The 26,426-nt window shown below is 51.1% G+C and overlaps 1 protein-coding gene across 14 annotated transcripts in view; it reads left to right on the top strand.

The window, feature by feature from the left end:
- Window positions 1-26,426, top strand: part of PPFIA1 (PTPRF interacting protein alpha 1) — an 85,218-nt gene that overhangs the window by 34,847 nt on the left and 23,945 nt on the right. For 8 of the 14 annotated variants that reach the window (XM_067037795.1, XM_067037800.1, XM_067037797.1 and 5 more), the window contains 15 exons: window positions 408-572; window positions 997-1,071; window positions 1,426-1,527; window positions 1,741-1,962; window positions 4,289-4,435; window positions 5,835-5,969; window positions 7,259-7,342; window positions 9,441-9,572; window positions 10,775-10,837; window positions 11,916-11,995; window positions 14,729-14,864; window positions 17,664-17,887; window positions 19,991-20,267; window positions 22,865-22,894; window positions 25,528-25,664. In XM_067037795.1, coding sequence (XP_066893896.1) covers window positions 408-572; window positions 997-1,071; window positions 1,426-1,527; window positions 1,741-1,962; window positions 4,289-4,435; window positions 5,835-5,969; window positions 7,259-7,342; window positions 9,441-9,572; window positions 10,775-10,837; window positions 11,916-11,995; window positions 14,729-14,864; window positions 17,664-17,887; window positions 19,991-20,267; window positions 22,865-22,894; window positions 25,528-25,664 — 2,009 coding nt within the window. Of the gene's footprint in view, window positions 1-407; window positions 573-996; window positions 1,072-1,425; window positions 1,528-1,740; window positions 1,963-4,288; window positions 4,436-5,834; window positions 5,970-6,810; window positions 6,886-7,258; window positions 7,343-9,440; window positions 9,573-10,774; window positions 10,838-11,915; window positions 11,996-14,728; window positions 14,865-17,663; window positions 17,888-19,990; window positions 20,268-22,864; window positions 22,895-25,527; window positions 25,665-26,426 lie in introns of all 14 variants that reach the window. The other 6 variants (XM_067037798.1, XM_067037799.1, XM_067037802.1 and 3 more) reach the window with 2 other exon arrangements.

A 26,426-nucleotide genomic window follows, 5' to 3' on the forward strand; every position in this document is an offset into this window, starting at 1 on the left:
GACATTTTCCCACTGAGTGGACTGGGGTTGCTTGGTTCAGGGTTCTCATACCTTGCTAGAAATTTATGATGAGAGTTAACGCAATTTTAATACATTCGAGGGGGAATTTCTCTAACTTTATTTATTTATTATTTTTTGGCCACGCCACACGGCAAGGTGGGGGTGGGGGGTCTTATAGTTCCCTGAACGGGGATCGAACCCGCACTCCCTGCTGTGGAAGCGTGGAGTCCTAACCCCTGGACCTCCGGGGAAGTTCTCTCTGACTTTAGACAGAGCCGGAGGGATTCAGACCTGTTTTCGCACGGTTTTGGCTTTCGTGTGAGATTGAAAGGAGTTATTTGCCCCAGATTCAAATATGAGATTGCAAGTGCTCTGGCAACGGTGCTCACCTTGGCCTTGCCGTGCAGCTGCTGCTGGAACATCTGGAGTGCCTGGTCTCGCGGCACGAGCGGTCCCTCAGGATGACGGTGGTGAAGCGGCAGGCGCAGTCCCCGGCAGGCGTGTCCAGCGAGGTGGAAGTGCTTAAAGCACTGAAGTCGCTCTTCGAGCACCACAAAGCCCTGGACGAGAAGGTACCGCCGCTGCACGGCCGCTCTGCGTTTGTGCACATGCTGCATTCTTCGGCAGACGGCGCGGGCGTTTGTGCGACTTCAGTTGACTTTTGAGCTTCTTGAATTCTTGTAAACACAGTTTTTCTGTAAGAAGCCAGAGTTCTGTATGGTTAAAAAGTATTAGTTGGCATAAATGTCTCAAGATTTATTATATTCTGTGTATCAACTGGCTGTTAGGAATTGGGTAGTAGAATCTATTTAGGGTGAAATTTTAAAGCTCTGAGCAAGCAGGTTTTCTTGACGTTAAGATCCACGAAAGACATTCAAGGTATTCTATGATGTTATATTACACTAATAGTCTACTAGGATAGCTATGCAATAAGAATTAAATTAACATATACCCACATTTACACACACACACTAACCAAATCCCTTTTGTTTTCAGGTGAGAGAACGGTTACGAGTAGCACTTGAAAGGTGTAGTTTGTTAGAAGAAGAATTAGGTGCCACACATAAAGAGGTAAGCTTGATAAATCGTCATCCAGTTTCAACTGAGGGTTCCCAATTCTTAATCCCTTCATTTTAAAAAAGTATGAGGACTGTAGTAGCAGATATCAGATGTTATTTATCTTTCTGATTGAGGACCAGCCCATCTGGGTCATTTTAATGATTAGTAAACTAGACTTTTATTTCAGAGTTGCAGAATCTCTTAAGTACCCATGTCTCCAGTAGAAGGTAAATTCTGACTTTAATGACCTGGTTATATTCAGGATGGATAACATCACTGTGTATTTTCTTTTCAGTTGTGTTTTTCCAAACGGAGTTTTGCTGCCTTTACTTATTTCTTTACTCTCATTCAATGTTTTGGTCTTAGCTAATGATTCTTAAAGAGCAGAATAACGAGAAGAAGACACTCACGGACGGGGCGCTTGACGTAAACCACGAGCAGGAGAGCGCGCCGCGCGCGGACGGAGAGGCAAGTCCCTGGGCCCCTCCGTCTGGTTCCCGTCCAGTCTGTGCGCGCGTGTTGGGAGCCTGTCGCCAACGTGGCGCTTCGGCCTGAGCGGCCGCGAGAGCCACGTGAACCCACAGCGTGTAGATGGCAGCTTTGACCTTACCCATTTCCCAGAAGCAGTTGCTTTCCTCCCTCAGCAAACAAGGCTTTTTAAGGGCTCTTTCCCCCCATTAGAGATCTTCTGATGGTTCTCTAAGCCACGAGGAAGACCTGGCTAAAGTGATTGAGCTCCAGGAAATCATAGACAAGCAGTCAAGAGAGCAGGGCCAGATGAAGGAGCGCCTGGCCGCCCTGTCTAGTCACGTGACAGAGCTGGAGGAGGGCCTGGACACGGCCAGAAAAGACCTCATCAAATCTGAGGAAGTGAACACGAAATTGCAACGGGATGTTCGCGAAGTGAGTGACAGTCGCCGTGTCAGTGTTGTCATGGCATTGAATGTGTGGGCTGTTGTGGTTTGGTTGTCTCTTATTCTCCCAGCTACTTCAACCTCTGGGTGACTGTGTAAGTAAGAGCAAAACAGAACGGTGCCCTGAGGCTTTGACGGGCTCCCTCCCCGTTTCTGTGTCAAGGTCTTTAAAGGTAGGGGAGGCCCGGTCTGGCTGGTCCATCGGCAGCGGAACGGACATGAAGCCGGCCCTTCCTACTGTGCTGCTGTGACTGCAGTGCCCTGGGTGTGGACTCCTCCCTTCTATAAGTTCTGGGCTGTCGAATACATTCCTGATTATGCTCAGATTTCCTTCTGATGCACTTGAGTGAGTGTGGTGACATCTGCGGCGCTGGTTCTCTCGGGGAGACCTGAGCACGGGCTGCGGGCTCTGCCAGGGCAGCATTACTGGCTGCGTTTCCAGTTTTCTGATGTTGCGCTCCTTGAGGGGAATGTACGATATTGATATTGGTGCTCAGACAGAGCGGCATTTGTTCACACTTGGGTCATCAGGCTCAGGCTGTAAAAATACGTAGAAATGTGTGCGTTTCTGGCAGACGTTTCTGCATGTGTCATGATTTATGAGAAACTAGCTATTAGCTGTCACTGTAAAAACAGATGAGCGCTGGGTGTCTTCTCGGGCGCCTCCCCCGTTAGCGTTAACCTCTCCTCTGTCAACAGACAGCTCTTACCCCCTTCCCCCCCACCCCGTGAGACCACTGCAGAGAGAACCCCTTTCACGTGTATGTAGAACAGGTGTACATTCTGTTTAGTAGCTTGGTGTGAGTGATTTTATGTAAGAATTCAAAAAAATATTTGCATGTATTTATATAACCTATTTACATTATTCTTTGGCAACAGGAGGAGGTGAGGTGGCAGAGTTTAATATGCAGAGAATTTTGAAAAAAAATTTTCAAAACTTTTGCCACTTATAATATTAAGACTTTGCTAATATTGGTTACTTAGTGAACAGGGAGGGACCTGAAGCGGATTTTTAGCTGGGGGACAGGAATTGCAGTAGCAGAAAGTTCAGGTCCTACTTTCAGCATTTCATACCATGTAATATAATTTTGCTTCAGGAGAATTAGGCTTTAGAAGGCTGCTTCCAGTTGTTTTAAACTTTTTTTGTTTGTTTTCAATTTTATTTATTTTTGGCTGCGTTGAGTCTTCGTTGCTGCGCGCGGGCTTTTCTCTAGTTGCGGCGAGCAGGGGTTACTCTTCGCTGCGGTGTGCGGGCTTCTCATTGAGTTGGCTTCTCTCGTTGCGGAGCACGGGCTCTAGGTGCGTGGGCTTCAGTAGTTGTGGAGCATGGGCTCAATAGTTGTGGCTCGCAGGCTCTAGAGTGCAGGCTCAGTAGTTGTGGTACTGTGGCTTGCAGGCTCAATAGTTGTGGCACACAGGCTCAGTAGTTGTGGCTCACGGGCTCTAGAGCGCAGGCTCGGTAGTTGTGGTGCATGGGCTTAGTTGTTCCACGGCACGTGGGATGTTCCCAGACCAGGGATCAAACCGACGTCCCCTGCACTGGCAGGCATATTCCTAACCACTGGGCCACCAGGGAAGTCCCCAGTTGTATTAAACTTTGAGTTCTGTTTCCATTTGTTAATATTATTACTTTAATTCTGTGGTAATTGGATGAGATTTCATCCAACTTTTACCCAAGAAAATGAGACACATATCTCACTGTTGTATCTCCACCTGTATCGTGAGGCAAACAGAGGTCCTGTCTTCATGGCAGATACGTTCCCCCTCCTGGAATTCTTGCAATAACAGGATACTTTATTATACTTTTTCCTTTTTTTTTTTTTGGTAATATTATGTAGAAAAGAATAAGCTTGGTAAACTGAGTGGCCAGACATAGTATTAAGACAGATAGAGTGCTAGGACGTCCCTGGTGGGCCGGCGGGGAAGACTCTGCGCTCCCAGCGCAGGGGGCCCGGGCTCGATCCCTGGTCGGGGAACTGGATCCCACACGCCGCAACTCAGAGTTCACAGGCTGCAACAAAGATCCTGCGTTTCGCAGCTTAAACCCAGTGCAGTCAAAATAAATAAATATTTAAAAAATAAATTTAAAAGACAGATGAGTGCTGATTACTTGGTGAATATTTATGATCTTTGAGGTAGGTGCGTTTTCATTCACATCGGAGAAAACTGGCATGTCTATCAATTTAATTTTGAGGACAGTAATTTTGTATTTGATTTGAAACTTAGGATTCAGCCCAGTTTGTCCTCTCTCCTAGTGCACCCGTCTGTCACGTATTGGTTACTTCCCTTCTCTCCCTCTGAAATGCCCGACATAGGCCATGGCCCAGAAGGAAGACATGGAAGAGAGAGTCACTACTCTCGAGAAACGCTACCTCGCAGCACAGCGTGAAGCCACCTCTGTGCACGACCTCAACGATAAACTGGAAAATGAAATTGCGAATAAGGAGTCTATGCATCGACAGGTAGTGGTTTTTCTCGAATTTTGTCTGGCTTTTATTAATTAATTACTAATGAAGGGGGGAAGACCTTTTCCTGTGACTTCCATGTTGGAAAACAAGTCCCAGTGTAAAGTTTTTATGATCTTAGAATATTATGTTCAGAAGTGTGGTGTACATTGTAAATCAACTGTACTAGAATAAAATAAATTTTCAAAAAATTGTGGGTGACTCTGCAACTTACAGGTTTTCATTTTTTAGGATCTGGTATAACCATTTTGTGGAGCTGCACTCCTGGCTCTTTTGTTGCTTGTTAGCATTTTTACCAAAAGAGCAGAGAGCGGCAAGGAACTTCAAGGCATCTGGCTGCCTGTTGGTAACTGGGGTCAGTGTGGTAAATGGCAGATTGAGAGACGCAGTCTGAGTAGTGAGGTTTGTACCTCCTGTGGTTTGGTTAGCCTCACTTGCTGCTGTTTCTGTGTGGCCTCCGGTAACCAAGAGTTAACCAGGGAAACCAAACCTGGCTTCTGAAAAACAAAGTGAGTTTGTCTGGTGTATTATAAAGTGTATCAGTGGCCCCAAAATAAAAATAAAATACTGGGAAGCCATTAAAACTTACGGTGTGGAATGCTAATTAAGAGCATTAAAATGCTCAAAATAATGACTTTAACAGGCAGATCAGAAAATACTACGTCCCGTGTGCTGTTATTTTCTGAGGGTTTTAAAGCATAATCTGTTGTTTGTATATGTACGTAGAGATAATATGCACACAGATAAAAGAAGAAAGCTGCATAGAAACAAGTAACCTCTCAGGAACTGAGCTTATAGATGATTTAACATTTTCCCTTTTTTAAAGAAAGAAATATCTGTCTAAATTTTTCGGAGTAAGAGGATTTTCTAAAAGAATGACCCTACGTTTCCAAAGCTAAAACTTGACCAGTATTCCTTTAGGCACACTCTTAGCAAGTCTGGATTTCAAAGGAGATGAAAGCTGTGTTTTGGCTTACATGCCCGTGGCAGCCTGTTGTCAGTAGGGTTCCCTCTAAACGATGATTCTGATGATGTTTTGAGAAGGGTTAGTACTGAACCCTTCTTTCCTTAACTTGTCAATAAGAATAAATAAGCTTCCTACAGAAAACGGGTTTGCTTTAATGTATAGGAACTTGTGTGTGTGTGTGTGTGTGTGTGTTTTAAGACTCCTTTGGAGGTATTTAGGAAGAGCAAATACTTTGGCAAGAGGTGTTTTGCACATTGAAATCAAGCCCGAGAAAATGGGTGTGCGCTCTTCACAGAAAGAAAAACTTCACTGTGAATGAAGCAGCTGCCAAAACAGCTGTGCTTCCATCAGAACGAATTTAGTAGACTATTAGAAATGGAAATGGCCGAACCGTTTGCCCCGTTTTGACGCTTCGCTCTCATCCTGTAGACGGAGGATAAAAACCGCCAGTTGCAGGAGCGCCTGGAGCTGGCGGAGCAGAAGCTGCACCAGACCCTGCGGCGAGCTGAGACCCTCCCCGAGGTGGAGGCGGAGCTGGCCCAGCGCGCGGCCGCGCTCTCCAAGGTGCTGCCCGGGCCTCCTTGCGGCCGCCTTAGCCCTGTGGTCCTGTCGCCCCCCAAGCAGCTCAGACTTGTCTTCCGCGCTGTGCTGTCTGAGACTGGAACGAGTTTGAGTGCCAGACATGACCCTGCTTCTGTGTCGCCTCCGCATTGTTTTCCGTCCCGTTCTGTCACATGTGTTCTGTGTGTCCCCAGGGCGCGTCAGCTCGGAGTCACTGCTGCTCGGAGCTACTTAGGTCGGCGACTCCAAGCTTAGGATAGAAGCTTTGTGTAAGAGCAGGGTAGTTTTTCTCAGAAATAGGAAAATCCCATTCTCCTTTGAAGACTGCCAAAGTAACTTCGTAATAAACAAGTCTTTGAGTCTTTATCCGTTCACTGGCTCCACAAATCATGGTGGGGCCTGTGCAAGACCCGGTCCCTGCCCTCACAGCCTCACCATCCCTGGAGAGCCGGCAGGTGAGAGGGGGTGTCCGGGTGATGCAGCGGCGCTGGGGGCGGCTCGTCCACACGTGGGGGAGGAAGCGCCCAACCAGCCGACGGCCCAGTCTTTAAGGCCTGGCCCTGCACTGCCAGTAGGCGCTGGCCAGGCCCAGAGGAGCGGGCCCTGGCCTGTGCTGGTGCATCCGTCAGGAGTCTTGTGTTGCCTGCCCGGAGCTCAGCGAGCTGCTGAGGGGGCCGGACAGACCCGGGTGGGCAAATGGCGTCAGGTGCTCGCAGACCTTCCTTAGAGCAAGTTCACCGCTAACAGCTGTAACAGAAGCGCTCCTTTTCCTTCGTGATCTGCATTTAAAGTCTCGGTTTCTTTTCTCCCCTGTCCTCTCTCCTGTCCCTGGTCGGCCTTGTAGTCTGACCTTTTGTCTTCTGGAAACTCTGCCACTAAGGAAGCTAAACTGTTTGAACTTACCTCCCAGCTTAGGAAGGTAGAATGTGCACATTGCTCTTGTGTGCTTGCCGCTTCCTGCTTCCCACGCTGCCCCGCCCAGAGCAGCCTGAGGCCGGGCCGAAAACACAGCCCACGGCTGTGGGACCCGGGGCGGGGGGAGCCCATCTTCTCTCTCAAGTCGACCGCCGGCGCCTGTCACGCCTCAGTCACCTGCCCGAGAGGGTGAACTGCCTCCCGGTGTCGCGCACGGCACGCAGGACGTGCGAGCAGACGTCAGCGCGTGCCTTGCGCTGAGCACGGGGCGCGCGGTCCGCGCGGAGCACGCCCTGCTTGTTGCTACTGCCGTCGCACCCCGCGTGTTGTCAGGAAGGGCGCCTGTGAGCCGAGCTGACACCATTCTTTGCCGGCAGGCCGAAGAGAGACACGGCAACATCGAGGAGAGGCTGCGCCAGATGGAAGCCCAGCTGGAGGAGAAGCATCAGGAGCTGCAGCGGGTACGTGTCCGGGCCGAGGGGCCGAGCGCCGAGCCGGCCCTGGGCACGCGGCGCGGGCAGGGCACGGCGCCCCTTTCTCCGCCTCGCCGCACCCCCGCCTGCCGTGCGCGCTCAGTGCGCGGCCTCGTGTGCGTGCCGTCTGCTGATCGGCGTGCCCACCGCACGCACGGCCGCGCGCGGGCGGCGTGTAGCGGGGAGGAGGCCGCTCGCCGCTCCGACCAGCCTGGTGCGGGAGCTGCGCCAGGTACAGGTGGGGCCTTACAGGCCCCCCTCGGACAAGCCTGAGGTGCCAGCCCGGGGTGCCCATGAAACTCCAGGCACAGCGTCCTGGGTGTTGGGTCTGCTTGCCTGGGCTGTGGCACCGGAGTCCCAGATTCAGGTCGCGGGCCTGATCTTTGTCCTGAATCCCGAAGTATCGTTCCAGACACAAAGGTAGACGTAGGGATGGCCGTTCCTGAGCAGGAGAAAAACTATAGTTGAGCTGGGATGAAAAGGAGCATCAGGAAAGTGTGGCGGTGGAGGCTCACATCAGCTGAGTCCTGAGAGAGTTTTCCTGGAAGGGTTGGTCACACGGCAAGATGGAACATCCAGGAAATTAAGTGAGTGGTGGCCCCAGGTCCAGGCGTGCGACATCAGTATTGTCACCACCAGAGAGCGGCGTTCCTGGGCCTGGACTGCGGAGCATCAAACGTGAGCTTCTGGGAAGGAAAGCGTCTGCCTCCCATCAAGAGATCCGCATGCCAGGCACCCCTGCCCCCGACACAGGCACGCGCCCTCCCCTCTTGGGCAGAGAATTCGACTCTCACCGCTTGAGGGGTGCGCTTCATTACTTCCAGAACTCGTTGAGATAGGGATGCTATTTATGACTAAGGCAATTCAAAGCAAACTTTTAAGTGGTTTTGCTTTAAAAATATTTGAGGGGGCTTCCCCCGTGGCGCAGTGGTTAAGAACCCGCCTGCCAGTGCAGTGGGACGCGGGTTCGAGCCCTGGTCCGGGAAGATCCCACATGGCGCGGAGCAACTAAGCCCTTGCGCTACAACTACTGAGCCTGCGCTCTGGAGCCTGCGAGCCACAACTACTGAAGCCCGCGCTCCGCAACAAGAGGAGCCATCGCAGTGAGAAGCCCGCGCACCACAAGCAAGAGCAGCCCCCGCTCACCACAGCTAGAGAAAGCCCGCGCGCCGCAACAAAGACCCAACACAGCCAAACATGAATAAATAAATCAATTTTTTTTCTTTTTTAAAATTTGAACGCTGACAGCCTTAGCGTACGGCGAGCTAGGTCTCTTCTAGATGATGGTGGTTGCTGTGTTTTGGGCATGATTCTGAGCACTTTGTACTTAGTGCTTCCAGCAACGTAGGGAGACCTGCCGAGGGGCCCCGCCCTGACGTGTGCTGCCTGTCAGCACTTTCTGTCCCCTCCACTTTTCTTCTGTGTTCGTTCAGGCTGTGGGGTGAAAATAAGCTTTTGAAACCATGAAGTTGATGCTAGTTTTATAGAACACAGACTTAGCAATTTTCTTACATTTAAAAATTACTTGCAGTAATTATTTCTAGTTTTTTAGTATAAATTATCGTTACAAAGAATTCAGGTGACGTTAAGAGTATAAAGAAAAACATGTGAAAGTCTATCTCCACTGGGTTTTTTTTTTCCCCAAAATGAAATTTTTTACCTTTTGCTTTATAAGTTGAATTCATTTTACCCCCTTAATCCAGATTCAAGCTTCTGTTAACACGCTGGGAAGTTCCCGCTCCAGTGTTTGTGTAGGCTGGTCCCCTTTAAAAGATGCTTGTTTTCTGCACGTAAATCTGCTCCCTGAGTCGTCTGACAGTTCATGGCTGGCACGCTAATGAGGCCCCCTGGGAGCTCTGTCAACAGGAGCAGTGGGAGGGACCTTTCTCCGCACCCGCAGCCCACTCTGGCAATGATCCAGTGGGTTCTGGCGACAGTGCAGAGTCCACCGGAGACGGCAGTGCGGGGGAGGGGCAGCGTGGGGAGCCAGGGCATAGGCCAGTCATGTGGTCCGTTCCGTGGCACTTTAAAAATAACGACCATACTTGTTCCTGAAGTTTATAAGTGTTTGTTTCTCCTATTTTAGGCAAGGCAGAGAGAAAAAATGAATGAAGAACACAATAAACGTTTATCAGACACTGTTGACAAGCTTCTTTCAGAATCTAACGAGAGGCTTCAGCTTCATCTTAAAGAGAGAATGGCAGCTCTGGAAGATAAGGTGCGCTAACGCAACGTCCCTGGAGGCCCCTTTGCAAAAGGGGCGCCAGCGGTTATGTCCTTGCCCAGGCTGTGCCTACGGGAACTTGCCTATCGTTCTTACTCTCCAGAGCAAGAGCTGGAGAACTGTTTCCCTAGCGGGCCAACCACGCAGTAAATATCTTAGGCGTTTACCAGTTGTGAGTAGCTGAGTAGAAGAAGTTCATGCTGCTCCGTTAAGTAGCACGAAAGCAGCCACTGGCAATCCGTAAGGGAATGGACGTGGTCGTGTGCCGCCGGCAGTGAGCCGGACCTGGCTGACGGGCCGAGTTTATCAGCCCCTGCGCCAGAATTTTCTAGGTCCACCCTCACCCCTTCGTTGCTCTTGTGTTAGAGGTTTATTTCTGTCTCTTTTGTGTGATGTAATATAAAAGATTTAACCATCTAAAAACAAGCGTTCTCATATTCCAGCTCCAGCCTTCTCTCTTTTCATTTGGTTTGGAAAATGTCTAAGCCTGGACTCTTGCTACTCTCCTCATGGAACTACTTTAGCTGTAACCAGAGTAAAGGAGTAGCCTAGAATCTATGTCAGAGAAGCTCTGATGGGCGACACTTTGGTTCAGGTTTGATAAAAAAGAAAACCTGTCCCGACTGCACCAGTGCTCTAAAGATGAGGCCCAAGAATCTTCCCTGAGATTGGCACCTGGGGTGATGCTTGTTTGGGAGAGACCAGTGATGACCACTAATTATGGGGCACATTTTATTTTACACAAAACCCATGATGAAACGCATTACTAGAGACCGCGCAGGGCAGTTACCTCACTTCCTCCCTGATCTGCGGGCCGGCCCTAAGCTAGGAATATTTTTGTCTCAGATTTGAATTTTGCATGTGAAACTTGGGCCGGTTTCCCGAGTGACCACTGAACTGCAAAAGCTGAAAGCCGGTATAAACCAGTTTAACTTACCCCATGAACTTGACCTCCTTATATCTAGAGAATCAGTCGGTGAAGAAGGAAATTTTCTATGTACAAGTTATTATTAAAAGGTGTCATCTGGCCTCGTGGCCGGCGTTTTACTCTGGGAGCCTGATCTGTCCATTAGTATGTTCACGTGGCCCATTCCTTCCTGCGGTGCTTTACCGTTTCAAACAGAACTGTAGCCGTCCTGTAGTGCGTGGAACATTTTTAAGGATTAACACTAAAAGGCTATTTATATCTTTTTCAGAATTCCCTCCTGCGAGAAGTTGAAAATGCAAAAAAGCAGTTAGAAGAAATGCAACATGATAAGGTGCTTCAATCTCTAGATTGTTTAGAAATCTGTTAAGAGCTGAATTGAGCTGGGTTCATTGTTATTATAATTACTACAGCTGTTTAGCAGAAGTTGAGTTACATTTTCTTTATGGCTAGTCCACTGCTATAACACACACAGCACTCCTGGATTTGTGTGTTGAACGCGTTAGCATTTTAGATGGATTTAGATTCCAGCAGGTGCGTGTGGTTCAGAGTTCTGAGTCCTTTCTGGGTTCATTTGAAAGCTGAAACAAAGCAGGAGCCTTTCATCTGGAACAGGGCCGTCCATCAGAAAGATAATAAGAGCCACGTGTGTAATCTAAAATTTCCTAGTAGCCACATTTAAAACAATAAAGAGAAACAGGTGAAGTTAATTTTATTGTATTTTACCTAATGTAGTCAGAATGTTATCTTATCGTATAATTGCTCTAAAAACGAACGAGCTACTTTACGTTCTTCTGTCCACCTGGAGTCTTTGAAACCTGCCGTGTGGCTCCTGGTCGCGGCACTTGGCGCTTTGGGGTGGCGCGTCTCAGGCGCTCAGTGGCCACGCGAGGCGAGTGGCAGCTGTGGCCCATGGCGCAGAGCAGGAAGGCTGCCCGTTGACTCAGAGACTCTGGCAGTCTGCCTGTCGCTTTGCCCGGTGAGGAAGCGACGTTGCGAGTGGAGATGGCACGCGAGTGGATGTGTGCTTGGTGTAGACAGCTAAAAGCAATGCAGAGGAGCGAGTGCGACGGAGAGTGAATCCCACGCCCGTGTCCCCCACCCCTGCCCCAAGTGCAGCTTGTCTCAGAATTCATTATTGTTAATGGCTTAGTGTTTCTCTTCTGGGAGCTTTTCTACGACCAAGATGTAACCTTTTGTTCACTACGGTTTATAAAGTTAATACTGGTCTGAGCGTTTATGTTTGCTGTAGGACTCTTGGAGAAGATTTTCTCAGAATTAAAATGTTTGGAATTTATAACTGCTGATGTAACCTGTTATGGTTTTGTTCAGCATTTGAGCACATTTTGATACAAGTCATTTTATATCCTGAAAGCAACAGGTGCAGTGTTATGTCATTTGCTGTTTTGTAGGATCAGCTCGTACTAACCCTGGAAGCCTTGAGAGCTGAACTGGACCAGACGGGGCTGAGAGGGGCTCCCCTACACCACAGGTAGGACGTTCCCCAGGTCGCACACAGCTCTGCTCAGCACTGTCGTGTGTATACAAGGGCGTCACGGCTGCGTGGACAGTATGACTGGGTGGGTATAGCTCATGGTCGCGCCTCAAGGAGCCTGTAGCTCGGTGGCAGGCTAGGGGCAAGAGTAAAACAGCCTTCCTAAGGTTAGAGCTCAGTACCTAGGACAGTGGCAGTCACATTACTGACAAGACTCAAAACCACAGGAGGCGGTTTGGAAGGAGGGTGGTGGCTTGTTAATATTTGGGTGTATTCATTTGAGGGACCTGACAGACTGTGACACTGATGTTTCTTAAGAATCGCAGAAGGTTAATGACTTGTAGTCATTTTAAAATTTATTGAGACATGACTTGGCGTTGGCTGCCGTGGGAGGAATCACCTGGCTTGTGAATGAGTTGAGCAAATTACTCAGCATCCTGATTTTTTTCTTACTTGTCATTACAGGGGCAGTAATTCTTATTAAGCTATTTAAATTTTTCTTTGCTTTCTTTGTGGAAAATGGTCATCAAGTGAGAGTTAAACTTTAGCAAAAGTTATTGAAGAGCTTAACTGGTGACATTCATTCGTCCGTAGGAAAGAGACTCCTCCTTGAATGGTGATTTAGGAGACAGTTCAGAGCCTATACACATATTTCAGCATTTGCAAACGTTGGGGACCGTCAGGGTCTAGGGTTCTTGCTGAACCTCTTAGAAAAAAAGAGAAATCAAGGAAGATAGAGGCAGAGCCAGAGACTTTCCCTGTCTCCCAAACCACTGGGAGGTAGAATTTCAAGGAGTGTGTGTGCGTGCTTACCGACAGAGGGGTGAGGGTTGGAGGAAGATGGGGCAGAGCCCTGCTCACAGGGTAGGTGAGGTGAGTGTGAGGGGGACCCTGCGGGTACCTGGAGGAGGAGGAGGTGGACACAGCCTGTTACGCTTTGGGGAGTTTGAGTGAGGAAGGGGGTGCGGGTGCCAGAACCGAAGGGCTGGCACAGTTGTGGGGGTTTTCAATGGAAAAGCCTTGGGCATGGTCACCAGAGCCATGTGTGACAGTGAAAGTGAAGGACGAGGAAGCAGCTCTTGCTCTGATGGCGCAGGGGGGCGGGGGGGGGCTCTGTGCTCTGGTGGCGCAGGGGGGGCGGTGGGGGCTCCGTGCTCTGGTGGCGCAGGGGGGCGGGGTGGGCTCCGTGCTCTGATGGCGCAGTGGGGGCTGTAGGCGGACCCTGTGCTCTGAAGACAGTGGGCTGGAGGGGCTGGGTACTGCGGGAGGGGATGTTTCAAGGAGGCAGTTCTAGAGGTGTAATGTCAAGTGGCTTAGCAGAGAGGTGGTCGGGAGCGGTAGAAATGGGCAAAGACAGATCACAGCAGGCAGGGAGTGGGGCCTCGGGGTGCAGAGGGAGGACTGAAAAGATGGCTCGTAGGCACGGCAGGCTCGGCTTGTTCGGCAGGACTTCACAGTGAGATCGGTCACCTTGTCTCTGAGATCTTCTGGGAGGAAAGCCAGCCTCTGTTGACGAGTGGGGGAGAAAGATGGTGGCTGGGCTCCTCCGTAAGGAGACTGGGAAATGACTGCCGCGGGGCGACAGAACCCAGGGGTGTCTGGACTTCAGAGGATCTGCCAGCCACCAAAAGCACGTGCGGGATTTTGTGTCGTAGCTTTCACCTGATTTCAAAGTGTGCTGTGGCCCCCAAGCAATTTGGTAGAAGTCATGCTGAGAAAGAAGGAGCAGTTTCCTTCGGAATGAGGCCGGAGGGGAAGGGAGAGATGGTGCGGTTCAAGGGAGATTCCAGACTTTGATCTCCTGCAAACAAGGGATAAATCCTATGCAACACTTGGAGGCATTTCTTTTAAAAATGTCGAGCAGTGCTGAGCCAGAGGAGGCTGAGCTAGCACGTGGTCCTGGCCGCTCTGCAGAGGGTGTGAGGAATGCTTACCCTCCTCGGGGGAGTAGGGAGTAGGGTCTGTTTCCCAGATTTCAGGACTCCTGCACGTGAAGGCGCCACCCTTCCTCCCAGAGACAAGGGCTGAGCAGCTCCTGCGCTGGGCCTGCAGTGCAGGTGGGCCCACCGTCAAGGCTGGGCCTCGCCTCCGCTGACGCTGACCGGGTTTCTGTCGTCATGCTCAGGGCCCCAACCACCTGTTCTGGGACTTCCTCAGCCTAGAGTCTTGATCGTTAATCTCATTACACCCAGGACTCTGCTTTCGATTCGGAAACACCAGTCCTTCCGAGCTCTAAGCCGTGGTTCAGAGGGGTTTCTGCTGCTGCTTTGTCCGAGGCGCTGTGAGCGGTGTAGCCGGTGTTCCAGGCGGAGGGGTGTGTGACTGATAGGCTTCACGCTGGGGATCCCGACCCAGACAGGAGAGGAGGGAGCAGCTGAAGGCCAGAGGGGAGGCGCGATGCCAAGGAAAAAGCAGAGCAGGTGCCGGGCCCAACACCTTGACCTGAGGGCAGGGTCCCAGGCGGACCACAGACCCCTGCACACCGCAGACAGCTGGATTCCGTCCCCGTCACCTGCATGTCCTCGTGTCTGCACTGGTTTTCCCGGATGTGGAAGTTTTCCAGCTGGTGGGGCAAGCGGCGGGTTGCTGTTGGAGCAGGAGAGCGGTGCCCTCCTGGGCGACCTTTTCCTGTGACATCACTTATTTTCCAAGTTGACAGGTTCTGGCTTGGCCAACAAAGTGAGGTCACTTTTCTCCTAATAATGACCTTTTTCTTCCCCCGTGTTTCAGCCGACCCCACTTGGGCAGCGTCCCAGATTTCAGGTTCCCCGTGGCAGACGGGCCCTCGGACTCCTTCAGCAGCAGCGCGGTGTTGCGACGCCCCCAGAAAGGCCGGCTGGCAGCGCTGCGCGACGAGCCTTCCAAGGCAAGGCCCCCGCCCCGCCCCGCCCCCTATCCCTGGGCGAGCGCTCTGTGAGATACTTGCCTCCTCACCCTACGGTTCTGAGACTGTTTTGAAACAAAGCTTGATGGGTCGCTTTCTCTCTTCCCCTCCCCCCATTTTCCTTTTTCTGGCTAAGAGTTTACTTTTAAGGCAAGCTTTTTTTTTAAGAACAAGTTTTGGTAACACGTGACCTACTGTAAGGCACGGCACAGTTCTGATTAGCACAGGTTTGAGGTCCTTGAGAGTAAATGAATACACATATTCATCCTCTTGTAGTGAGAAGAATTCTCATTTGGAAGTTCAACTGCCTTCATATTTTTGTGCGTTTCACGGCATATATTTTTAATACACGTCTCTGTATTTTGAACTCCCATATTCAGTGAGCAGCTAGTTTGGGCCAGGCATCCTCAGACCTGGGGCTCCAGCAGAGAATTAAAAACAGACAAAATGCCTGCACCCCCCCCCAACATGCACACCCTAGTGAGAAGAGAGACGCAGCAGTGAATGGAAAGTAAAATAAAATATGCTGTGTGTATTCTTTATCTACTGCTACATAGCCGATCACTACAAAGCTTAGTGGCTTCACAGTGAACATTTAATAGTCCACAGTTCGTGTGCATGTGGGAGCATCTTAGTGGGATGGGCCCTGCTCAGGGCCTCCTGAGGTCGCCGCCACCGGCAGGCTCCCCCTGGGCTGGGCGGCACGCTTTCAGACTCCCTCACCTGGCTGTTGGCGAGAGGGCCCCGGTCCTTGCCGTGTGGACCTCTTCATGGGGCTGGCTTCCCTCAGAACTCCCTCTGAGAGAGAGCGGGGGGGAGCCCTTCCATGACGCAGTCTCGCAAGCTGCACACCTTCGCCTCCACTGCGTTCTGATCGTTAGAGTGAGCTGCGAAGCCCTGGCCTCACTCACGGGGGTCGGGGAAGAATTGCCCTCTGTCTCTTGAAGGGAGGGGGAATTAAAGAATTCATGGACGGATTTTTCAATCACCACAGCCTGTCAGATGGTGATAAGTAGGGAAAGGAAACCAAGGGTACCCGAGTTGCCAAACAAGGAGGGGAATAATACTTTTTAAACAGGGTGGCCAGCGAGGGTCTCCAGGAGGGTGGCGTTCGAGCAAAGACCTGAGGAAGGGAGGGGAAGTAGCCATTCGGAGGTAACAGTCGTGCCAGCCAGAAGGGGTTGGTGCACTGGATGTAGGCTACGGGGGTGGGGGCAGTCCTGGGGGCGGTCCGGGAGCAGCTCAAGGCTGGGGTCTGTTTCCTGCTGTGAGGAAGATAGCCGGGTCGGGGGAGGCTGGGATCTGGGCCTCGGTCCTGTTCAGGTGGACAGGCCCAGCACATGTCCAAGGGGATGTGTCAGGTCGGCAGCTGGGTGTTCCAGCCTGGACCCGGGAGAGCTCTCAACTCGAGGTAGACTTGGGGTCATGGGCGTACAGGTGGTATTTAAAGGCATGAGCCAGATAGAGTCACCCGGTGGGTGCCTGTGGAGAGAGAGATGAGGTCCAAGGTAGAGCCGTGGGGCACCCCAGATTCAGAGGTTGGGAGATTGAGAAAGGGCTGCAGGAGGGTGAGGTGTAGCCCGGGAGGGCGGGGCCCGGTGAGCCAGATGCTCCGATGCTCTGCTCGGGCAGCGTGGGGGAGGGGACTTAGTCCTGCGGGCTCCACGGAGCCCCCTGGAGCCACACCCGCTTGCAGAGAGTGGGAGACGGGGAGGAGGGAAGGGGCGGAGGAGAGGCTGCCCTGGGGAGCTTTCAGGGAGACGCAGTGGTTGCTGGAAGGAGCCGTGGAGGGAGAGTTCTGTGGTCCTGTTGCGTGCTTTTAAGGAGAGAGGAGGGAGTGGACATCCTGAGGCTGTTGGGAATGAGCCCCTAGGACGAGGATTAGCCACAGGGAAGGAGGAGTGATGGCAGGTGATCCTGGACCAGCTGAAGGGGCCCAGGGGAGGGTTGGGAGGAAGATGGAGTGCGTGGGCACAGGCCCCAGGGGCAGGGGGCTGGGGAGGCTGCCCCGCGGTTACGGTTACTCTGAGGTCATGGCTGGGAAACAGGAGGCAGGACCCTGGGCTGAGCGTGAAGGTGGGGGTGGGGGGCGGGAGGAGGTCTGGGGAGGGAAGGGATGTGAGACAGCTCCAGAGGAGAGGCGGCACAGAGCCCCAGCGAGCACGCTTCTTCTGTGCATGCTCTGATGACAGCGCCCCCCTCTCCTTGCACAGAGGGGTCTGGGCTCAGCACAGAGGTGCCCTTGCAAGGTGAGTGGCAGTCCGCTAGGCTGCCGGCTCCCTGCACCCTGAGGGCTGGTGGGGGGGCGGCTCTCCCTCCTCCCTCCTGCCGCCTGCTGCAGAAGAGGGGGGACCAAGGAACCTCTGAGAACCGTGTTCCTTGGTGACGCTGGTAAAAGTTATGGCAACTGAGGTGAACCCAGTGGCTTTGGATCTGATGGATTTGTTTTTTTTACTTCTCTTCAGCCGAGCTGATGGTGGCACGGAATTAATTTTTTTAATTTCCGGTTTTTGTTTCCGACTCGGTCGCCTCAGCCTCGTGAGTAACGTCATAGAATTGCCTCCGGTCCAGGCTAGGACGTGAATGTTGCCAGGCCGTCTCAGAAATAGATTCTCCTCCTGCCCATTTCTTAAACGCTGCTCACTTAACAGATGGCAGTGTCTTCTCAGCGTGACCCATTTTTCCAAAGTCTTCTGGGTTTCTGTGTGAAATTGTTTTAAGTTGCTGGTAGGTTGAAGTTGCCGTGACTGTGGCTGTTGAGACGTGGCCTCTGGTGCACAGGTGCAGACGCTGAACGAGCAGGACTGGGAACGCGCCCAGCAAGCCAGCGTGCTGGCAAACGTGGCCCAGGCATTCGAGAGCGACGTGGACGCGTCTGACGGCGAAGGCGACGGGGACAGCCTCTTCAGCCCGGCCACTCTGCTGTCGCCCGGCGGGCAGGCCGACGCCCAGACCCTGGCCATGATGCTGCAGGAGCAGTTAGACGCCATCAACAAGGAGATCCGGTGCGTGTGCCCGTGCCTGGCTCCCCGGAGACACGGTGTCTCTGATGAGGGCTGCTCGCTGCTTAGACAAGCCTAGGTGTCCCACGATAAGAAAACTTACTTCGGTTCTGTTCTAAGAATTTTAAGTCCTGCTCCCCGGATTCCTTTCCCGGGGCAGGGCCGGGTGGTGGGGTGGCCGACCGGGAGAAAGGCCAAAGCTCGGCGCAGGGGCAGGTGAGGGTGGGCGTGCCGCAGGAAGTGAGGGCACCCTTCATCAGCCTCTGCCAGCCGGCGTGTCCCCCCAGCTCTGAGCCCCGAGGTGATGCCCCCGGCGGCCCGTGCGTCCTCGGGCACAGAGGGGTCGCCCTCTTGTGGGTCCCTCAGAGCCTCGCATGCTCTGCGGGGTGTGGCCCAGAGACACCGGGAGCAGAAGAGCTGGGGTTTCCGGGTCGGCAGACTCCCACTCGGACTTGCGTTTTGCTTTTAAATTAACATAATGTGAAAATTGGTTCTTGAAAGGCAGTGGTCAAAGGATGTGTGTTTGGGTATTTCTTAGTCTCATCAGTGTATTTAAGATGTTTTCTTTAGAAACTGTCATAGCAATTGTAATAGTTACTTTGCAAAACAGGGAATAGACTCCCAAGGACTGCCTTGTAGTGATCGGGAGGCCTGAGGTCTGGGGGCGGCAGTGTGACCGGGTACCCTGAGGCCTGCCCCGTGTCAGGTCTGCCATGGCCACACCTCCTGTCCCAGGTCCACGCGCAGAGCAGCCCCAGGCCGGTGACCCTGTGGTGGACCCGGTCAGAGTTGCTGCTCAGATAGCTCTTGTCACATTAACACAGGCAGAGGTGCCCATTCCCACCTGCAGAGAACGGGGGCCAGAGAGGAAAGGCCGCAGAATAAACGGCAAAAATGGCAAAAGTAGGTTGTGCTGCCTGCACTTTTTTTTTTTGTGGCCTCTCCCGTTGCGGAGCACAGGCTCCGGACGCGCAGGCTCAGCGGCCATGGCTCACGGGCTTAGTTGCTCCGCGGCATGTGGGATCTTCCCGGACCAGGGCACAAACCCGTGTCTCCTGCATCGGCAGGCGGATTCTCAACCACTGCGCCACCAGGGAAGCCCTGCTTGCACTTTTGACTTCATAGACTGACTTCTTCGTGTGCCGTGTTTGAACCCAGATGAGCTCTGAAAGACTGTCTTTCCCCATCCCTGCGGGAACTATGAAACAATTATATACTTTTATTTTTATAGCGTGTTGCCAGGTAAAAGTGATGTTTTCCTTATGCAACAGGTTTTGACCTGTTATAAATGGTAAATTCTGCCCATCGACTTATCAAAAATGAGAAAATACTTTCAGGATATATAAGTAGAACTTAAATTGGAAAGGTTATGACCAGGATCCGGTATTTTAATATCAAAATAATTGTATTTGCATAATCAAATATTCAGACTGCTGTTTAACCATCCAGTACACATTCAGGGAGAAGAATGTTAACCTTGAATTCCAGAGTAATGCAGCATGGTTGACATAAATCCAGAAACTCACAGGAGGGACTTCCCTGGCGGTCCAGTGGTTAAGACTCTGCCCTTCCACTGCACGGGGCACAGGTTCAATCCCTGGTCGGGGAACAACAACAACAACAAAAACCCAAAAAACAAACAGAAAGAAAGAAACTCACTTGAGGCTGGTAGAGCACTTTATGAAATAATACTTTTGTTCAAATTCAACCTTAAAATAAAAATCAACTCAGCATTTTCATCTGGTCTAGACACTTGAGATTAGAAACTCCAAATTGCTTTATGAATTGCTTTTTTGATTATATCAGAGTTCCCAATTTCCAGTTGAAAAAAATTGAGAGACAGGTATGCAGCTTTGCTGTAACAACAGGGGAGGTAAAAATTGTACATTTTAAATATCGCATGATGCAGTGAGAGTGGCCACCCAGCCCCCATCAGAATTTTAGTGTAAATAAGCAAAATCAAACGCGAATGATCGGAAGCAGCTTTGTGAGATTCAGTGGTAAGTCGTTAATCGTAATACAGAACACAAAGCCGGATCTGTTATCTAGACGTGCTCCTCTGTTTTCCAAGGAAGGCAGGTGACGGGTGCCTTTGCTCTGTTTTAGGTTGATACAAGAAGAGAAGGAGAGCACGGAGCAGCGGGCGGAGGAGATTGAGAGCAGGGTGGGTGGCGGGAGTTTAGACGGCCTCGGTCGCTTCCGATCAGCGAGCTCCGTCCCCCCGTACCCCGCTTCCTCTCGGGCCAGCTCTTCCCCTCCCGGTGGGGGCGGCGGCGGCAGCGGCGGCGGCGGTGGTGGCGGCGTCGGGCGCCCCGCCCCTCGGAGGGCCCCACGCAGCCCGGCGGCGGCGAGGGAAGCGGACAGGCTAGGCGTCATGACTCTGGTAAGTGTCTGCCTTCTCCCTGCTGCACACCCCCCAGCACACCTGCCTTGCTTGCTTGCTTGCTTTGTTGACCTAGAAGAAAATCAGGTGCATTTGCTATGCCCAGAGGTTCAAGATGTTTAAAGCCAGCTAGTATTTAATCAGTCCCCCAGTTAATGACAAATTAATTTTAATGTTTGGACCACCAGCTTAGCATGTCATCATGCACTCATCCAAAGTTCTCCTTTGTGTAACATCAGGCATTGCCTCAGCAAGGCACAGCAGCTACAGGAAAGTGTTTATTTTTCAGGAATAGACACAGCTTAGCGAGAGTAAACGTAGGCAGCCCTAATGGCATCTCGAAAACCGTACAGAGAGTCAGTGCTGTCTTCCTTTACACCAGCGATGCCTCACTGGAGGGGGCAGGGCATGCGTCAAAAAACAAAACCAAAAAAGCTAAACTGGTCCTCTTGCTGAGGCACCTGGCCTCGCACTCATGCTGGCTCTGCATGTGAAAAACCAGGTTAAAAGCCGGTGCCTGGAGTCTGTCATACAGAGTGAAGTTAAGTCAGAAGGAGAAAAACAAATACCGTATGCTAACACATGTATATGGAATCTAAGGGAAAAAAAAGAAAACGGTCAGAAGAACCTAGGGGCAAGACGGGAATAAAGATGCAGACCTACTAGAGCACCGACTTGAGGATACGGAGAGGGGGAAGGGTAAGCTGGGACGAAGTGAGAGAGTGGCATGGACATATATACACTACCAAACGTAAAATAGACAGCTAGTGGGAAGCTGCTGCATAGCACAGGGAGATCAGGCTGGAACAGCTCGGTGCTCTGTGACCACCTAGAGGGGTGGGAGGGAGGGAGACACAAGAGGGAGGAGATATGGGGACATATGTATATGTATAACTGATACACTTTGTTATAAAGCAGAAACTAACACACCATTGTAATGCATTTATACTCCAATAAAGATGTTAAAAATTTAAAAATTAAAAAAGAAAAAAGCCGGTGCCCTGCGGCTCCCAGGGAAGCACAGGGGCTTCCTCACTCTTCGTCATCGGGAAATGCGATGACCGTGTGGTGAGAGTGTGCAGCTCCACAGCACACGTTATAACTTTCTTGTGTACTTAGGTTTTGTGAGTGCAGTGCTGTTTACCACGTGAAATCATATTTACAGTATTCTGCTTTTTAACTGCACTTGTATTATAATTTTTTTCTGTTACCACCCATTTTCCTGTTAGCTGCACTGTTAGCCAGTGTATAATTCAATCAACTATGAATCATTTTAGTGACGTGAAGTGGTAACTAGTCCATTTTGTGGTATTTTGGCATACTGTTTTTATAATTTACATCATTAGCTAATTAGCTGATATTTAAAACTCTTTGATGATTTCATTTGTGGTTTCATGCTTAGCTTCCTTCAGAGAATTTGTAAAAACAGTTCAGTGTATTTTTTTCCTTGTTATATGGTTCTCTGTACTGGCTGACGGTGTGTCTGCTTCTGTCATTGCTCTTGATTCCCTGTATCATCCTTTGTTTTATCGTTGTTAATCCAGACCCCAGCCTCCCCACTGCCGAGTCTGTAGTTTACCATCCAGCTCCCCTCCCCGTCCGCCCCCTCTAAGTCCCTTCCACAGCGGTGCTGTGGTCCACAGTGTGTGTCTGTGCTTGGTCGTGGCTCGTTAGTGGGGTCTCTGCGTTACCTTCATTTCTCATTAAACAGTGTTTTTCCCCCATAGCGGTAAGTTTTATTCAGTGTATTGCTGCGTAATAGGTATGGCTACAGGCGTGGTGTAGATGGATCAGAGTGTTTTTGCTCACACTGTATAGCATACGTGTAATTTATAAGTGAGCTGTTGCTTATATAAAAGAAATGACCCACTGAGTGTAGAATTAATGGACTCTTTGACACACGTACTTTCTGGTTTTGGTGCTTGTATTATTTAAGACGGTAAATCTCATCAGCTTATTCAACATGCACAGTTAATGTCTTTACTAGACTATTTTTAATGAAATTATCTTCTATGAATCATAAAATGTAAAGACTCTATCTGCTATTATGCTAGCTTTTATTCTTACATATTTTCACAGGGTACCTGCTTTAATCAATAAATTTATTTTGAGAAGTTTTAAATCAAATTCTAGGTAAGGATTTTACGTCCATGTCCAGCAGGGGGTTAGATTTGTTCAGTGTTAAAATAGGTATTGCAATTACTTCCTCATCAGTTAGATTGCTATTTTAAAGTATAACATGTTTCTTATTAAGAAAAACTAAGTTATAGAGAAGTTTGGCTTAGAATAGACAACTGTTAGGGCCCTTTGTTATACAGAATGCCATATTATAAGAAATTGAGTATGTTGTAATGGAATTGTCTCTTCCTGAGGAATAATGTATAGTGTTTCTCTAGGAAATCTTGAATAGCTTATTGTATTTAACTTTTGTGGTCAAAAAAATGTTCTATTTCCAGTTACATTTTCTCTAAATCTCATCTCACATGTGTTCTGTCATTTTCTTTTTAATATATTTGCCTGTACTGATCCTTGAATTTTTAACTTCAAAGTGTGCAGTAAATCTGGTTTCTCTTCATTTCTTTGCATGCATCTGTCAGCCTAGTGATTTAAGGAAGCACCGTAGAAAGGTAAAATCTTCAGTAATTTAGCGCATGCCTTTGTTTCTCTGTGAAGTATTGAAGAGTCCGTGTGTCGTTTTCCGTGAATGAACACCGTGTGGTTGTGTACTGGTGCGAATAACTGACGTTTTAACGGAAGTGTTGAAACTCACCCTCCCCTTAACATGTGCTGATGGTTCCGCTGGAAATAGGCTGTTCACTGGGACAAATGTAAGAGTTTGCCTTGCTCCCGCTTGTTTGCCTTCTAATTGTTGCATGCTTATTTGTAATAGACATAGTGTTTTTTATTTTTTGTTATCATTTTTAAATTTTATTTATTTGTTTGTTTACTTATTTATTTTTGGCTGCGCTGCGAGGCTTGCGGGATCTTAGTTCCCCAGCCAGGGATCGAACTCGGGCCCCAGGCAGTGAGAGCGCTGAGTCCTTAACCACTCTGCCGCCAGGGGATTCCCCATAGTGTTTTTTAAAGAGGAATGATGGCAGCGGAGCCCTAGATGCTGGATTTGGGGGAAAGCGATTTTAATAGTCACAGGTGGTAGCGTTCGGAGGCTGTTACTTTGTGCCAGGCATCGTGCTGAATGCTTTACGGGTCTGTTTCCTAATCCCACAAACACCCACGTGAGGTCCAGGTGCTGTTGTTGTCCCCATTCAACAGACGTGGACGCCGAGGCTTAGAGAGGCCGAGCTCTGTGCCCAGGCTCGCACAGTCAGTCAGCAGCGCAGCGTGGATTTGTCTGATTTCAGAACCTGGACTCTCAACCTGGACGGACTCGCTTTTCCACCAGGAGCTCTTGTCTCCTTCCCAGCATTCCTGACGGAGGGTGCTCGGGGCTCCTTCCTCTCAGATAACCCTGGACTGAGCCCCTGTGCTTGGAGGGAGTACGGTGCGCTGAGGGCCAGATCTGTTGACCACGATGCCTCCCTCCCTCTCAGGCTCACAACCCCCCGAGCGTGCACTCACTGCGCAGCCCTGCAGGACGCGGGCAGCCGCCCTGCAGCCCAGCCGCCCAGTGCGCCAGCGCCCCTCTGCCAGGCCACAGCAGTGCGGCAATTTAAAGTCCCGGCTCTGTCACCGATTGGTTGTGCTCTGGGTGAGCCACTCATCCGCTCTGGGCCCGGCTTTGCCCTGCTGTTAAGTGAGGACAGTGATAGACCCGTGCCCCTCGGGGTGACCGCGCTGTGCCGTCCCTGCACAGTCCACAGATCGGCAGTGAGACACAGCTCTGCTGCATACCTTTGTCGTTTTCTTGGTGGCAAGACTTTCTCAATAAAGGTAGTGGCCTGTCGATTACGTCCCGGCCAGGTGGCCTGGTCTGTTGCGTGCGGTAGCTTGAGCTCGCTGACTGGCTACCGAGAGGGCCTTGTTCTAGGTTTGGCGTGTGTGCGCCAAGAGCCAGGCACCGGCGGACCTGCCTCCTCCTCCACGTCGCTGGTGGATGCCGAGACGCCTGCCCAGCTTGCGTGCAGCTGCCCGTCCTAGTCACGAGGGCACAGTGGGGCGGGCTCTCACCCCGGGGGAGGTGCAGGGGGAGAGGCAGCCAGCCTGGGTGGGCCCGGGGGACTTCCTTGGGACGAGGCCCTTGGGAAGGGGCTTGTCGTGTTAACTGGGCTTCAAAGCAGCTGTTTGTCTCCATGGAGCCCATAGTCAACTCAGACCTGTGTCAGTTCCCTGACCTGTTTGATTTTCATAAAGGATTGTTTTAACTTGAATTTGAGATCGATCCCTGTTAAGTTTCACAGCCTTTCTGGCCTTTTGCTCTCTGATGATTGTAATTAGAAATCAGGAGAGGACACAGAGTTTATACAGCCGTCGCTTAAATGAGTCCAGCTGTATTTTGCCCTGGGTCACTTTGTTGTCACCAAGCCACGGTGGGGCTTCGGGGGGTCAACGTTCTTTACAGAATCCCATTAAAAAGGCACAGGTCCGTTGCTCAAGTCTCATTGTTTATATAAACGCTTGCCATGCATGTTTCATAAAATCTAACCTCGCTTAACCACAAAACCCAAATTTATAAGGGAGATCTGCCTGGACCCTGAAGGGGTTAATCTGTTCCCCATACCGTAACCACCACCCTCCCTGCTTGCCATACTCACATCCCATTACAAGCCCCAAAGCTGGGAGTCTGGAAGAGATCATCTTGTGATGAAGACCTAGAACAGGCTATTTCTTTTTTCCTCTCGCACAGAAAGGCCTGGACAGGTTTGCGTGGGGGTTTCTTACCCTTTTGCCAGTGTCTCTGTTGAATATGTCCTCTTCGTCGGGGCGGTTAACGCCAGGCATGGTTTATGGTGGTGGCTTCAGGCGGGGCTCAGCTCTCTGCTGCCCCTGCGGGGCTGCCCGGGTGGCCTGGATTCTAGGGACGGAGGCCACGGGGAGGCTCCTGTCCAGGTCCCCACGCTCACGCGGGCGCGGCCGGCGGGACTCGCTCTGCTCTGTGCTCCCTCTTCTGACAGCCTTGCTTCTCCTGGACGAGACGGCCCTTTAAGATGCCATTAGGCTACATCAAGCCTTTTTGTACTGGCAGAAAGCAGAGCTAATAGGCTTTCAGATAAATTTCCGGTTATAATGTAAAGCCTCCGTGATGTCCCTTATTCGTCACAGTCTGTTGTCACCTAATTTTACACTTATCTCAATCCCCCAGCTGCCAGCTTCCCGGGAAGAGGTGCGGGACGACAAGACGACCATCAAATGTGAAACCTCGCCCCCCTCCTCCCCGCGGTCCCTTCGGCTGGACCGGCTGCACACAGCCAGCCACGAGGACATCAGGGACGCACGCAAGTAAGGGCCCTACTCTCCTCGGTCCACTTTCAGGAAATCTGTTCATCTTCTCTTGAAAAACAAGTCAGAATGATGATTTTAAAGAAATACCACTCAGGTCAGCGTGTTTGTTTAAGTGATAGACTTAGGGTGCCGACGCCCGCTCTGGGCGCTGTAGTGAAATCCGGCAGGAGGTGCCTTCTGTTTGGACAGAGTCAGCTTGGCAGGAAAAGAGTTAAGTGATCTCAGCAATTCTAGAAACACTTCGTTTCTTCAGATTCTACAGAATAACTCCTTGGGGAACTTTCTTCCTATTCTGGCTGGAGCCTCTGCCCGGCGCGGGCTGTGTTTCTGAGCGTTACTCCTCTGTAGGGCCCTGCGTGGCTCTCGGATGCGTTCTTGTCCTTCCCGAGCTGGGAAGTGTCCCACCCCATCCCTCCATGCTCCCCGAGTGCCTCCTCTCAGGAGACACCGGCCTTGTTCAGACCACCACCTGCTGAGCTCCTGTCCCGAGCCAGGCGGCACTCGATGGAGGGCACGTGTGGTCATCTCTCCAGCGCGCCCGCACGGTGACCATCGCTCTCCTGCCCCGGCGAGGAAGGTCACGCTCCGGGTAGCGGGAGGAGCTGCCCTTCCCTGGGGGTGTCTGCACCTGCCGGGCGGTTACCTTGAGGGGCTCGGAGTGCCCTCTGCACTGGTTGGTCTAGAGTCGGGTCCCTCCCTCTTCGGAGGAGAGCTCACGTCAGAGAGTCTCGGCCTTTCGGGAGCAGCTGTCCGTGGCGG

This window comes from Kogia breviceps, chromosome 7 (genome assembly GCF_026419965.1).
Source record: "Kogia breviceps isolate mKogBre1 chromosome 7, mKogBre1 haplotype 1, whole genome shotgun sequence".
Classification (NCBI taxonomy): domain Eukaryota; kingdom Metazoa; phylum Chordata; class Mammalia; order Artiodactyla; family Physeteridae; genus Kogia; species Kogia breviceps.